Source organism: Aspergillus oryzae, chromosome 8, assembly GCF_000184455.2.
Source record: "Aspergillus oryzae RIB40 DNA, chromosome 8".
In the NCBI taxonomy this organism is placed as follows: Eukaryota; Fungi; Ascomycota; class Eurotiomycetes; order Eurotiales; family Aspergillaceae; genus Aspergillus; species Aspergillus oryzae.
The window spans coordinates 331,340-346,760 of NC_036442.1; the positions used below are offsets into that span (position 1 = coordinate 331,340).

Consider the following 15,421-nt stretch of genomic DNA (forward strand, 5'->3'; position numbering starts at 1 on the left):
TAGGGACATTTTAAGTAATACAGGATTCCCCGGACTACTTCGTATGAGGTGCATACAATGTACAATTGCCAAGCCCAAATTGCGGCAATCAATAGAGCGTGCAGTGTCCTATCGTAAAACAATCGCAATCTCGGCTCGGGCGGATCGAATTCCTGTGGCTCCACTTAACGGTGGTCATTAGCCTCATTTACATAAATTAGCAGCCGTTAGGCCCCATGGGGCGAATCCTTCTTAAGGACTACTGGCCTCCGCCGTCTCAACTACTGCACGTCGGAGCGAATTGCGTAATTCCATATGCTTAACGAGAAGGCCAGTGCTACGCTGCATGAAGCATGGATATGCATATGGGGTAGATATGAAATAGTGGAGACCTTGGGAACTTCAGCAATTGCATTGCATTGCATGGTATAGCCTAAGCAGTTTCGCGACGCATATGTAGAAACTGCTGAGAACCACATGGCAGTCACCTTAGCCTCGCAGACTTTTGTTTTTGTTTTTATATGTTTTTCCCTCTTAAAATGTTCTCATTATCTACATCAAGCACTTGCTCGTAGGCTAACAACTAACGCAACTGACCGGCCAACATAACCAAACACGGATTGACCCGGGTAGATCAACATTCAAATCAACATCCGCAATGCCCTAAACTACCACTAGCAACCTCCAACAAACTAGCCAACAGCCGAATCCCAAAAGCGAGCAGCTGTCAATCGCGAGTCATGTCACGGACTCGTGATTTCACGGCCATAGCCCTATAAAATGAAACCGATACCCCTGGCCCCAGATGTAATTCTAGATCCACCCCTACCCATATCCCATCACTTATTAATACAGAATGCCCTCAAACGAGACCTCCATCTCCAATGGCGAAGCCCAGAACGACTGAAAAGTCAATCCCTCCCTCTTTGCCTTCACACCCAGAAAGCTGCGCGTGGTGTGTATCGGAGCAGGTCTCTCTGGTTTAACCATTGCGTATAAATTAAAGCACGAGAAGCCTCTAGACTTCCTTGATCTCACTATTTACGAGAAGAATCCGGAAGTTGGTGGCACGTGGTTTGAGAATATTTATCCTGGAGTGGCGTGGTGAGTACCTCAATTTGGTATGCTGTGCATAGATCATTTTTTGCTGATGATTCTAGTGATGTTCCTGTTCGTATGTGACACTCATATCCTGGAAGATCTGGAGTAGAAAATTAACTCAAACAAGACAGTTATCAGTTCCCGTTTGCACCTAATCCCGCGTGGTCTAGCTACTATGCCAGTGGAAAGGAGATCCAGGAGTATATTGTCAGCACTGCTGAGAAGTACGATCTGAAGGAAAACATCAAGTTCAATACGAAGCTTGTCAAGGCAATTTGGTGTGAGACGCAGGGGAAATGGAAACTTCAATTGCAACAGGGTGGGCTCATTATAGAAGATGAGGCGGATATCGTACTGGATGGGAGTGGTGTTTTGAAGTAAGTTTTCATCTACTACTGCTATGAAGATAACCTAACGATGACAGTCAATGGAAATGGCAAGAGATCGAGGGGTTGGATACCTTTAAAGGAAAACTACTCCATACTGCTCGATGGTAGGATCAATCTATCCATAGCATAGCATGAGCAATAGATTCAATTAATAGGGATCCGGAATACAACTACGAGGGAAAGAAAATCGCAGTCCTCGGCAACGGCTCGTCAGGAATCCAGGTAATTCCTTCTCTTCAACCTAACGCCGCAAAGCTGGTCAATTGCATTCGACATGCTATTTGGACTACGCCTAACCTCGGTGGTTAATTGACGAGGGATGGTATAGGTACAAACTTCCAATACACAGAAGAGGAAAAGCAGCGATTCCAGGATAATCCAGACGAGTTTCTGGAGTATAGGAAATCTATTGAGGGGGCGTATGTCTCTCCGTCAGCCCGCTTTTTACCTAACGTCCGGGTAACATGAGGTCAACTGCAGTATCAATAGCGTTTATAACGCAATGATCTCAGGATCTGAGGAAAGCAAGGCCTTCTACGAGTGGGTACAGGGAGTGATGCGAAGCCGTCTATCCAAGAACCCCGAACTGGTCAAGACGCTGATACCAACGTACGAAATTGGGTGTCGACGTATTAGTCCCGGCGAAGGCTATCTGGAGACTATCTAGGAGGACAACTCTAGGATAGCATTTAGTAAGATCAATCGCATTACACCAAACGGTATCGAGACAGACGAAGGAGAAGAAGAATTCGACTTGATCGTCTGCGCCACGGGTTTCAACTACTCATTCATTCCTCCCTGGGAGTTAATCGGGCGCGACAGTCGCCGGCTCGATGAGGGATGGAAGGACACGGCAGAAGCATACTTTGCGACATGTGCTGCAAAAGTTCCTAACTATTTTATTTTTGGTGGACCAAACTATCCCGTTGGCCATGGCTCTTTGCCTGCCGCGATCTACTTCTCGGCTGGCTAAATGCTGGACTGGATCGAGAAGATTGCGACAGAGGATATCAAATGCATTTCAGTAGTCTTTCCCCTCGAATTCACGACAAGAACTAATTTCCTCCAGACCTGTCGTCGTGAAAGACTCCGTGGTCCATGCTTATAATAAATTCGCTCAAGAAACCCTGAAGCGCTGTGTCTGGTCCAAGGGCTGTCACGCCTGGTACAATAAAAGGAACGAAGGGGCCGATAACACTGTCACAGCGATGTACCCAGGAAGTGTACTTCATTTCAAAGGTATGCTAGCCTTCTCAACACCAACACCCGAAAGTCCTGCTAACGGTCTATATAGCATGTATAGAAAAACTCCGCCCCGAGCATTTTGAGATCCAATATAATACCTCTAACCCGTTCAGATTTATGGGTAATGGATGATTGGCTTTTGAGAGACAGCCCGGCGCTGATCTGATTTTCTATTTGAAGTAGTTCAGGCATCATATTGTGGCTTCCAACATTAGCATGATACTATATTGATGTTTCGCTGGTGATGTACTGAATAGGTCTATACCAAGCTACGAAATGCTTTTTTTCTGGATTCTATTTTGAAGTCTACGTACTGTATGCAATGAGCAGCCCCAATAAAGTCTCTTCACTATATCTACTTACAGTAATGCATTGTATTGCTGCGTTGTGTTGCTCATTTCTCTAATACAGATGGTATCTTCTCGCCTAACTCAGTACCCCCTCGACGCTCGTTCTAAGAAAAACCCAGATTTCAAGCATAAAGCATCTATCCTAGATTAGCACTTCACCCAGCCAAATAACACACTTTAAACTGATGTCTAGTGCTGAGAGAACGCGCGAGTGCACAGTGCATAATACGAAGCATTAGTAACCTTGAGAAGTGAAATTTCACTATAGCTATGCGCGATGATCTTTCTCTCCGTCTTTAGCAGTTCAAGAATAGATATGAAGAATTATGATTTAAGATCTTCTGTCGACAGCTTTGTCGTTATTGAGTCGGTAACATATGGTGTTGGGTATGTGATGATTAGAAAACCTCAAAGTGGATGGCTGCTATTGTAACTTCCTTAAGCCACATTTAACAACGTGCGAATAAATATCCTCTTGATCACCTATACGCGAGATACAGATACAGGATGATGAACTGAAACACAACCCACCAGGCGTTGTAAGGGAACGGATAGGCCTCCTTAAAACGGAACCAATCCTCAATAACCAGTCGGATATAAGTAAGTATCGAAAAAAGTACCATGCATTCGAGAGCACGTCTGGTGGTGTTTATTTTAGGAGTTGACTCTCCCCCTTTCTCTAAGTGGTTATCCATCTATGCTTTATGTGGTTTTCTGGACGTTGTTACTAGTGCAATAAACGAAATGACAGGTAAATTGCGGTACTGTACCTCTGCTAAGACTATTGTCTTTGAGTACTGATGTGGCTGATAGAGGTAAGAGTGAAGCTCCTTTTTGGTGGTCACGTATATTGAACGAAACTTGAAGTAGTAATTATTCAAGTGGCTGGATTGAGTGATAGAAGTAATTTGTTTGTCGGTCTTATTGTCGGGCCGAGTGTGTTCTTCTGATTCGCTGTAGTACGCAGGGATTAACTAGCAAAAAAACATTGATCTTTAGTGCTGAGATTGCACGTCATCTCAGGGCAATGAATGACATTTTTAGAACGAGGGAAGGTTGTTGTTAATAAGCCGAGAAGAATGGTGGAAAAGATTATAGAGGTATCTCTTATCCTTGATAAGATACTGTTGAACAGAAAAATATGCTAATCAAAACTCCATAGATACTCTTATCCATAGCTTCCGTCAAATCTCTTTATTGAAGAGACTAAACTTAGATATACTCATCAAATAAATCCAAAAAAGCCGACCAGAACGCAAAGAACCAACCTAAAGCAGAGAGCCTCCAAACAAACCATGATCACATCACCCTAGACTGTGAAATCAAGCAAGTGCCCTCCCGCACCTCCGTATCTGCTTATACACAAGCTCCTTCTCAAGATAATCCTGAGTGGCATCAACAATGGTCTCCATCTCCTCAATACTATCCAGATCAATCTCCCCCAGCCCATTAGGAACATCGAACCGAAACAACCGGTTCTCATCATCCAGTTCGGTATGTTCCTGAATGAACCGATTCGTATCAATTTCTGGGTCCACAGCATCCACATCAGCCCCTTTGACCAAACCAAACAGTCGTCTGCGAGACCGCTTGATTGACGGTTCCCCGGTTCCAATCGAAACCATGCATTTCAATTGATTCTCCAAGGCCCCCGCTGGCCACACACCTCTGGCCTCGATCCACACCTCTCTCATCGGATTGTTCGCTTCTAAGCTACTATCGTGGAACCGCCGCCCACTGGGCCCGATCTTAACAGAGTCGAAAAGAGGCGAGTGAGCGAAAGAAGCCGCACCGGCTTCATAGACCTTCGCAGACTTGAAAAGCTCATTTGAGCAGTATTTACTCGGGTAACTTGTCAAGTGGACAAGTCTCCGATTTGTATCATCGGTGGCACAAACAAATCTACTCATGCAATTAGTCCAAATACCTTCCTCCGGAGCGACACCCCACAACCAAGGAAACAGCACCACCAACATAAACAACAAGAGCAAGAATAAAAAAGAACACTTACACCTTACACCCCGCCTCCTCCCTCAGAAGAGTATCCTTCTCATAACTCAGTTCTCGCAGGATCTTCCGCAACGCCAATTCCACCTTCTTGATGTCATATTTCGCGCGACTGCGCAGATTGCTACCGATGGGTAGGAGTCTCTTTTGGGAGAACACATTCTTGGATAGTAGCTTGTAAGCATGGATGCACTGGTCAATGTCCATTTCCAGGCGCCCGAGCATGATCGCTATTAACCTGCGATATTGGTGAGTATTCATATATTGTCAGGTCACAGCCTGAATGGCAAACAAACCCACCCGATCCGCTGCCTCCTATCAAATCGAAGTAGTCGCATGGCTTGGGGGGATTCTCGCGGTCTATGGATTCCATGATCTCTTTGAGGACGATAAGCGAGGAGAGACCTCGCACGCCTCCGCCATCTAGGCTTAGGAGGTTGATGTTTCGGCCTGACATCTTTCTTTGTCACGGTTTTGAGGAGAAATCAGATAATAATAATGATGTCTATTCAAAGAAATAAAATAAAAAAAGGACGAAAAGAGAGTCAACCCCTCTTTTATCACTTGTCGAAAGCTACGTCTTCCATGCAAGCAGCCGTAACACAAACAGGGGAAAGCCAGTCAAGATAAAAGCCTCACGGCAAATCGCATGAGCGAAAAAAGCAGCACTACGCAGGCAAAAATAGGACACCAGTGACCACCATCGCACGAGTTGATGAAACCAGTGCGTTGACCGCTAACAAAGAGAAAGTTGGGGCCGCATTATCTGCACTGAAAATCGCCCCGCACTTTGGGCATATCAGATTGGAAGATCCCGGTGTGCCTGTCTCTGATCACTCTTCTGATAGGCGAGTGAACTCCTCGTGTTTAGACGGTGACACATCAGAGAAGGTTTCAAGCGATTGGTGTTGAGTGGATCGCATGGCAGCCACGTAGTCGGCGCTTACCCGCGATATCGGATGGAATTGTCCAACTTCATTGGCGCAATGCTGCAGACGGGTTTGTAACGGTCGGAGCATAGCCACATCATCCGTGGGATGACGCATGACCGATTTCTTGAGGGTGATGTTCTGCTCTGGAGAGGACTGAGGTCGGTGGATGTCTTTATGGGTGTCGGGCTTACAGATTGGGATTTCACCTGACGTTGAGCTTCCTATTGGGCCATATGTAGACGGACCCAGTGGTTGTTATTTATTCCTGACATTGAATGATATACTACGTATTATTTGTAGCTGCTTTGGTTTTGTTATAGTAAACAAATATTCTGTCAACCGAAGGAGAGAAGAAAAGTATTTCAAAAAATATCAAAAAGGTTCGCTATATACTCCCAGCCAACGCATGCAAATCTACGACGGGAATTTCCTACACTGTCCTCATATAATCAATATTTCATGCCGAACTTCTGGATGAGAAATATTAAATTACTGCCCAACACAAACTCTATCAAGGAAGAGTATAGCCGCCATCAATGACAATATTCGCACCAGTCATGTAACTCGACGCGTCCGAAGCACAGAAGACATACGCCTATCAACAATAATTAGCAAGTAAAACCCACGTAAAAGATGGTATATACTTACTCCCTTAAGCTCATAAGCCTCCGCCATCCGTTTCGCTGGAATCATATCGAACCACTTCTCGCGCCACTCTTTGGGATGAATATCCAGAATATCCGTTGCAATAAATCCAGGAGAGATACAGTTCACACGACAGAAATCCACCCATTCAACAGACAGACACTTAGCCATCTGAACAACCGCAGCCTTTGAGGCATTATACTACTATCATTAGCCCTGCACAACTTCATACATGAATTCACTTACTGCAGCTTGTTTCTGAGGCACATTCACCAAAGTTGCACTAACAGACGCTGTGAAAATAACATTCCCGTGTCCCTGCTCCTTGAAAATCCGTGCTGCAGCCTGGGCAGTATAAAATGCACCGTCCAAGTTAACCTTGGTAATATTATGCCATTGTTCTGCAGTATAATCCTCTGCAGGAACATTGGAACAGATTCCTGAGTTCGCGACAATGATGTCTAATTTCCCAAAGTCGGCAGCGATTTGCTTGATTGCCTTTTCGATGTCTTCTTGGTTCGCCACGTCGGCTTGGTACGCTGCTGCTTTGACGTTGTGCTTGGTTGCTACCTCGGTTGCAAGTGTTTCGGCTGTCTTGGATGAGTTATAGATCAGAGCGACCTTGGTTATAGCTTAGTCGCTTGTTCATATGGAGCAACTGTAGGGTCAAGACTTACATCGGCTCCGGCTTCTGCTAATGCTATTGAGACTTCTAGACCAATACCACGGGCGCCACCTGAAGGAATACTGGGTAAGTTACTGAGCGAACGTTAAGTGTAGTACTGTTCATATAACAGAACCTACCAGTCACGGCGGCGACTTTGCCTGAAAGGTCAAAAGCCTTCAATACATGCTTGTTTTCCGGCTGTGCGAGAACCATTTCTATGTATATGTACAGAGTATACCACACTATCCAGGTTTAAGATAACTGTAAGAATGTGGGTTCTCTTTTAATGTCTGGACATGGCTTCGGGCAACCCCGCAGATACTTCAATCCCCGCATCGGAGATTCTCCGGGATATCAACTACTAGCAAAGCATCTTTCTTATTAGTTTAGCATGGTATAGAAGGAAAACATGAAGTTCTGGAGCTTTCTCCTACTGAATACAGTAACAATATAAGACTCAGACTAACTGAAGTGAGAAAACCATGCATCCTACACAGAAGCTAGAAAATGGTGCGATAGAGACCACGCTATCATGAAGATTGCCAAGTAGTGAAAAGGGAAAAGCAAAGCAAAGGAATCTCTGTCTCAGGCATCTTAAAGTCGCCTAGTTGATCTACAAGCAGATTCGATGCTCTCCTTGCACTTCGTTGCATATATTCCATCTTCTTTGATTGGCTAAATCAAAGCCCATGGTCTGGAGTAATACCACCCTTTGAACTGAGCTAATACTGCAGATAATGATAGCTTAGCTACTTCAGAAGCCAATCCATACACTCATGGACAAGTTTATGCTTCCCATACTCAGATCAACCGGACCACCAATGCTGAAGACTCCATTTTCTCCCAGGATACGGCAGGCGGGTATAACCCAATTATGTCCATTGTCCTGGCAGAGGGCAAGGATGTGACAAAAAGAATTGTATCTGATAGAAAATTTGCAATACTCAATCTCGCCGGAAATATCCCCATTGTGAGGATAGGATGTGCGATGCAGTTACCGACTTATGGCATATGGCCTAGGCATTATACTAATGAGTCTAAAGTATTACCTTCCACTATATAGGATAGCCTGCTGTAAAAAATGGTATTGTACGGACAAGTGGGATAACAGTCAAGAGAGGGTACTAACACTGAAAAAGAACCAGATCCCGATATCATTACTTTAAAAGACAATCTAAAGCTCTTAATCTATCCAGGGTATATTGACTTAAAGGAAGAAGTACCAACGCCTGTTCCTACTACTGTGGCTAGAAGGTAAAATATAGTGGTAGTAGAATTATATCTATTTATTAAATATCTAGTAGCTCTAACAGTCTCTGGAAAGAGAACATTTTTATATTAAATACTAAACAATCTATAAAAAGTATATCTTTACATCAAGAAACCGCATATTTACTGTGCCAGAGAGCTACCTATACAAATTAGAAGGTAAAATTACCAAGCTATCTACATACATTGGTACATAGTACTAACCCCCAACCCCAACCAAAATAAAGGCCTGAACCAAGGCACAGCCGCTATAGTAATGGCTATTTTTCAGTAATTATCAAAGTATTAGATAGTACAAGTTTCTATTTACCTCTCTTCCAAGCCAAATACAGACTCTATTATAGATAGAATACAGTAGATAAAAGATAAATTGACAAAGAAGAAAGTCATAAATCAGACAAAGGAGAAGTATAACTTTGAAAGAGACAGTTCCTTAAAAATAGTTTCTTCGATATAGAGAGTATATTTTATACGTATTGGCAGACGCTATATAATCTTTCGATAGGTAGAAAGCGTCGTCTTACTCTGTTCTAAGCCCCATTGAATATAACCATGCCAGTTGCAGCTTCCTCAGAATACTGGGTAAACAACTATTAGCACCCGGCATCCTTCTGTAAGAGATTACCATTAGTTATGAACAAGACCCGGTTTTGATTAAAAAGCTTACTATGCAGTCCTTGGCAACCTATGGCCTGTTAGCTAAATGAACGGTAGAACGTCATGCTAGAACAACTTACATGATAGCAAGGACAAAATCGAGCAACATCGACAGGGCATAAAGTATCTACGTGCTGCGCTCGACATTCTGTTTCCTATATTTGGATGCCCATAATATTCAGCACCGAATGAAAGGATGTCATAATCGATAGTTTATCGCTAACCTTCGCATTGCATTGCTCGGCGATAGCAGAACACTGGTCCTGCCGCTGAGAGAGCACAGGATTCGCTGCACAGGCGACAATGAACGCAAGAAACGGTACGACAGCAGCCTTCATGACGTTCAGGAGTGAAGTGGCAGGAAAGGGAGATTTATTGTAAGTGAAAATACAGGAATGGAACGATAATGACACTTGTTGGACGAACACGCTCTAGCACTCTGGCTCTATTTATACAATTGAGAGGCATGAATTATCACTGACTTAAAGGGGCGATTGAAGAATTCGACTCATCACAGGATCCCCCTATATTGCCGTGGCTGAGTATTGAGTGTGACTCCTTGCTTGTATTTTACAATACGATGTCAATACCGTTGGTAGGCGTTCATTAACTAAGGTCTTAGCGGTGAAGAGTGACAAGAGGCAAATTCAATCATTTGCAGATCTGTATGACCAGTTCCAAGCCTTCCACCACTAAACAATGACCACAAACCGTGTCGAGTTTTCAAATAATGTGTTCATCTATTCGTCTGGAGGGAAGCTCAAGGAAATCCCTCCCAGCACTTTCGATAATCTGTGAAATATGCGGTATATATGTCATGAAGGGATTTGGTTGAGCACCGTGTACATGATCTCATATTGTAAAACACTCAAGCAACGGATCGATCCTTCCTCGTCAGCTATACACTAATATTCTTGCTTTCGGATTAGCTCTCGATCGGGACATGAACACATCGACATGTGGGCTGACGATAAACAATAGGTTATGGCTGATCACAGGCGCTATTCATGAGAAGAAGCTGCTTGAACCAACTGCTTGGCCTCTGAAGCAGCTCTGCTGGGGACCCACTCTCCACAATGGAACCGTTTTCTATAACGATTACGCGGTCAAAGAAGTGTGGCACGATATCCAGCCCGTGCACCACCTCGAGAACCGTGTAGTCCTCAAACTGATGGGAAATTATCTCATGCATGGTTCTCTCAGTGGCCGCATCAACTCCACTGCTAATTTCATCAAGTATCAATATGCCCCCATGACTCTCTGTATCTGTTGTAGCTCGATCCCTTATGATACGACGTAGGATTGCGCGCCCCAAGCCGAATAGCTTTTTCTGCCCGCCACTGAGGTGATTCGTCGTTAGGGGTGTATGGAGACCATGTGACCCATTAGCCAATCCGTCCAGGTTGACTGTACTAAGCACCGAGAGACATTCATCTTCAGTGGCTAGGCCTGATGGGTCGAGATTATCCTTCACAGTGTTGCCGTTGGGGAGGAATACTGCATCTTGTGGCACTCCGATGATACGTTCACGTAAAGTTGAACGGTCAACATGCTGGATTGGTATGTCGTCAATTGTGAGCTTTGCGGATGGACTATATATTGGATCTAGGAGACGGAGCAGTAGAAGGACAAGAGACGACTTGCCACTGGGTGAGTCAGAGATAGATTAGTAATTGACGTGCAAGGAAGGGTTTTAGCTGGGAAGAATATACCTCCCGGTGCGTCCGCAGATTGCAATTTTTTCGCCGGGAGCGATTGTGAGGCTGAGATCTTTCAATATAAGGTTGGGGTGTGATTCGCCCGATGGATGGTCCACAGGAACATCACTGTGTAGAAGGTTAATATGACCGAAATCCGTGGGCGCGGGACAGGAATTCAACCTACTCGTAGGAAGCCGAAAGTCTCTCGATTTCAATGCTGCCCTTTTTGGGCCATTGCTCGTCTGGGTGGAGATCTTCCCCTTCCCGGGCCTCTGCCTTGACATTATCACTCAGAGTTTTCAGACGGCTCACAGCTCCAAGTGAGGTCTCGAAAGCGGTATAATCTCGGATGAAGATAGTGACAAGCCCACTAAACGTCATGAGGGTCACGGCAGAGGCACCAGTAAATCCAGGATCTGTTCGGAGCTGTGTGGCGAGCACTGTCAATGAGGTTGCGATACCGGTTGTGATAAGATTCGCTGTCAGAAGTAACCAGAACTGGATCACTCCAAGAAGATAGGATGGACGCTGTGACTGATCGAGCAGATAGTGATTATGTTCAAGCTTCTGAGTGGTCCACCCGAAGGCCCGGATCGTTGTTATGCCCTGGGTTGTCTCCATGAAGTTGGCACTTTGTGATTGTGTTAATGGCCTTTGAAGAGATATGATCGAAGAGTGATTACTTACTATAAGGGGCCTTTGGCCTCGAGGTCTAAAAATCTTAATTGTTTCGAGGTTCTGAGATACAGTCGCTGGACGATCCAAAATATTATCACTAATACCGGGTACACCAGGGCCAGCCACGGAGAGGCGACAGCAATCACACACGCCGCCCCTATAATACCACAAAGGCCGGCTGTGATATTGAACAAGCGTTCAGGAAGCTCACCGTCAATGATAGTTATGTCTTGTGAGAACAGGCTGGTGATAGCCCCAGTGTCAGTGTCAGTAAAGAAGCGCAATGGGGCGCGAATGACTGTTGTGAGGGCATTAGAGTGAAGCTTTGATCCTGCGTCTGTAACCATAGGGCCCAGGGCCATAAGAGCGGCCAAGAAAAAGCCAAGAAGCTGGAGGAAGCTCAGAAGGCTGTAAATGCCAATATAGAACGCGTTCGGGGCGTTGTAGGAGTTCGGGGCGTTGTAGGAGTTCGAGGACCAAAAGCTAATCCAAACGGTGGGAAAGCTACCACCGAACCCAAACAATGTACAGGATAGCGCGAAGGTTACCAAGACAGCTGTGCGTATCGTGCCAAAGTAGTTTTTATACACATCAAGATCTCTTACTTGGCTGGCCCGAACGTGGAGGTTTTGGCTTGCCTTGCCTTTGACCACCATATTGTGACTCTGCTGTGTAACTGAGGCGTTGCTATCTGTACTGGCTGGGAAAGCTGTTTCTGTATTCTTCTCAGGATTAAAAAGCTCGTCCTTCTGCTCAAGAAGCTCCGTCTCGTGGCCGGGTTCACGTATAGTACCATCCTTTCCGACCGTAATGATATAATCCGCTGACGACAGATACCGCCAGGAACTGGTGAATAGAATGACAGTCGTTCCTCGCCGGCGTATAAGCCCTTCTGCACCAAGAACGCGGGCGAATACCTCGGCTTCTGTAGCCTGGTCGAGTCCGGTAAGGGTGTCGTCAAGGAGTAGCAGAGGAGTCTCCTGGTATAGCGCACGAGCTAAGGACACTCGCTGCTTCTGCCCACCACTTAGCATGGCCCCGCAGCTGCCAACAATAGTGTCATGCCCTGCTGGTAGCATTGCTATATCTGGACCAAGAGCTGTGGCCGTAATGATCTCTTGATATTTCCCTGGGTGGAAGGGGGAAAACCCAATGATGTTGTCCCGGATGCTGAGGTTGGATAAAAATGGAGTCTGGGCACAATACCCAACCGACGGGATGCGAGAAGTCAATAGGACTTCTCCTTCCACAAAGGGCACTTCGCCGAGAATTGCCTTGCAGAGGGTTGACTTTCCACAGGCTACAGGACCAACCACGACGGTGAGCTGGCCTCGTGGAACATTAACGTTGATGTTTCGGAGCACAGAATGCGTTTGCGTCCAGCCAAAATGGCCGTTGGTGACAGATACAAGGGCAGCAGACGGAGCAGAGGAAGCCGCGGGCTTTTGATTATCTTGTAGTCTGAAAACGGTCCGGCGATCGGATCTAATGCCCCCCTCGAGAAACAGGAGGATACGGGAGAGACACGTAAAGCCTGCGATGACGCCAGGAATTTGTTGGAAAATAGCCGTGAGAGGCGAGGTGACGAGGGTCAAGAATGACAGGGAAGTGAAGAAGCCCGCGACATTCAAGTGCTGACCGGCAAAAGCAAAGGCAACAACCGGCGAAAGACACATGGGAGTGTATGCAAGTGTCGCGGCGATTACTTGAAGCCAGCGAAAGTGGCTTCCAACCTGGATCTCCTCGTCACGTGCAGTTTGGAGGATGTGGGCGAACTCTGAGGCCATTCTGGAGATCTTACAGGGCTTTATGTTAGCCAGGAGCGTTGTAATCATGGAAACCCGGTTCTCAATCTTCTCCATCCACGCCGACTGGCTGTTCCCAGCTTTAGCACTGACACAAGCCATGCCTGAAAAGCAAACTAGTATCACAATAATTGGGGAAAGGAATGCCATGCCTAGCTGCGAATGGAGAAGATAGCAGCCAAGCGCAATTTCAATCACACTCGCCCAGACGGAGTGAATATCCATCCACCCGGTCATTATGCGCTCAATGTCGGTACTCATCAGTGTGACTGTTGTACCGTTGTCCAGCGTATTTGTGTCCGATTCCAACATCTTCTGGTAGATGACAGAAACTAAACATGCACGAAGCATGTGCAAGGCTCTCAGGGAGTAATATGAATACAAGGAAGTGGACAGCGCAATGCCCCCGTAGATTAAAACGCAAGCACCAATCAGTCCATAGCCATCGTTCACCGCGGAGACGCTGTTGGATTCTGCAATGTTTGCCACCAATGCATTGATGAAGAAGGGCTGAGAGAATGTGAATCCTAACATCGCTAGCCGAGGAGCCACCGGGAGAAGAAATGGACCGATCAACTCCTTTGCGAGTGTCCTCGCGAAACCCCGAGGAAATGGCATACCATTGAGTGCTGTGGCAAGGTTGGAGAACATAGTCTTTGCTTTCAGCTTTTCATCGAGAGCGTACAAACTGTCTACCCGGAGATTTTCTCGGTATCCCTGCAAAAAGAGAGGGTTGAGCCAAGAAAAGAATGCCAGAGACAAGAGACCGCTGGTCTCCTCCGGACTGTGCTCCACTCCAGAGTGATTCATTATGCAGTTGTCCTTACTTTTCGATTCCACCGCAAGGATGATGCACTTTACTACTACTGCTGCCGTCTGGATGCATGCATCACCTATTTGCCAAGACTGACTACCGGCCAACCAGGATGTCCGAGTCAATACGATATCACACAGAATTGTTAGCACTAGGAAGATCGTCAGTAGGTCAGACGGCCGCGGCGACCTTGTGTGCTCCAGAAAAGAAAGAGGAATCATCGCTGCCGCACTGACAACAGTCATCGCTGTTCTAGCCGTAGTCAGCTTGTGGATTGTCTCATCCAGCTTGGTAGTCAGCAAGATGGCACGTGCGAGGTCCAGAGACAGCAGCCACAGCACGAGGCCCTAGGCAAAACTTGGTGTCAGATTTCAAGCTGACAGCGAGTTGGAGCCATGGATGATCTGAACTCACCAGTTTGAGAAGTTGACATAATAGGCCATTGGCCACCCGGACCTGCCGTACCAAGTATCCTATGCGAACCAGGGCAGTGATCAGAAAAAGAGTATTGGGGACCAGCGATAAGAATATGTCCTCAAAGGTCCTAGTAAAGTCAAATGTTCTCCCTGAACAACCACTGACCACGGGCCCGAACAGATGATCGTTACATATCGGCGGCGGCATTGTATCGAATCATGGACGGGTACAATATAGTAATCAGTATGGTCGTCAACAGATCAGGAGGACGAAAGAAATAATCAAGGTTAGAAGCTCAAGAAAGAAAAGACATTTCAGATCAAATAAACGATTTTGCTAGCAGGCGCCGAGTGGGGCAGTCTCAACTTAAGCAGAAAGACAGCAAAAAGCAATGCATGAAATCAATAAATTGCGGGTTCTGGTGGACTAACGAACCCTTGGTCAGGAAACTATAGGACGAGTACCACTAAATCCTCTATCATGTTAGGCAGAGATCGCCAGGGGGTGGATATCCAGCTAACATGGGTGGAAAAAGATCCATGACAACTCCGTACGGTTCTTGAGTAGAATCTATCTACGCATAAACTGAAATAATAAATTTACAAGTACTTCGGAGAATACAGAGATTTTCCTTGACATATTATGTATGGCAGGAAAAGAGAATAACATGTGCTAACGTACACGACACCCTGAGATTGTTGGTTACTCCACCATAGAGCTCCATTTCATGATATTGAGTTGGCCAATCTCTTGAAGGGGAGATAAT

The 15,421-nt window shown here is 45.8% G+C and overlaps 4 protein-coding genes across 4 annotated transcripts; 1 reads left to right on the forward strand and 3 right to left on the reverse strand.

Annotated features, from left to right (window-relative positions):
- Positions 1-863: 863 nt before the first annotated feature.
- AO090103000361 (flavin-containing monooxygenase) lies at positions 864-2,846 on the forward strand (the record flags this gene model as incomplete). The annotated part of the gene is made up of 11 exons (XM_023233316.1): positions 864-889; positions 922-1,083; positions 1,140-1,153; positions 1,208-1,457; positions 1,505-1,573; positions 1,625-1,773; positions 1,798-1,888; positions 1,950-2,058; positions 2,137-2,394; positions 2,498-2,708; positions 2,773-2,846. The coding sequence occupies 11 exons, from the start codon at positions 864-866 to the stop codon at positions 2,844-2,846; spliced, it is 1,413 nt and encodes a 470-aa protein (XP_023093928.1).
- Positions 2,847-4,386: 1,540 nt separating this feature from the next.
- On the reverse strand, positions 4,387-5,528 carry AO090103000360 (uncharacterized protein; the record flags this gene model as incomplete). The annotated part of the gene is made up of 3 exons (XM_001826876.3): positions 4,387-4,966; positions 5,076-5,309; positions 5,368-5,528. 3 exons carry the CDS (start codon positions 5,526-5,528, stop codon positions 4,387-4,389), a joined length of 975 nt encoding a protein of 324 aa, XP_001826928.1.
- A 986-nt stretch (positions 5,529-6,514) lies between these two features.
- AO090103000359 (SDR family oxidoreductase) lies at positions 6,515-7,528 on the reverse strand (the record flags this gene model as incomplete). Its single annotated transcript, XM_001826875.1, has 5 exons — positions 6,515-6,598; positions 6,652-6,849; positions 6,895-7,269; positions 7,326-7,384; positions 7,453-7,528. 5 exons carry the CDS (start codon positions 7,526-7,528, stop codon positions 6,515-6,517), a joined length of 792 nt encoding a protein of 263 aa, XP_001826927.1.
- Positions 7,529-10,223: 2,695 nt separating this feature from the next.
- On the reverse strand, positions 10,224-14,862 carry AO090103000356 (uncharacterized protein; the record flags this gene model as incomplete). Its single annotated transcript, XM_023233317.1, has 5 exons — positions 10,224-10,887; positions 10,954-11,067; positions 11,126-11,572; positions 11,629-14,504; positions 14,653-14,862. The coding sequence occupies 5 exons, from the start codon at positions 14,860-14,862 to the stop codon at positions 10,224-10,226; spliced, it is 4,311 nt and encodes a 1,436-aa protein (XP_023093927.1).
- Positions 14,863-15,421: the final 559 nt, after the last annotated feature.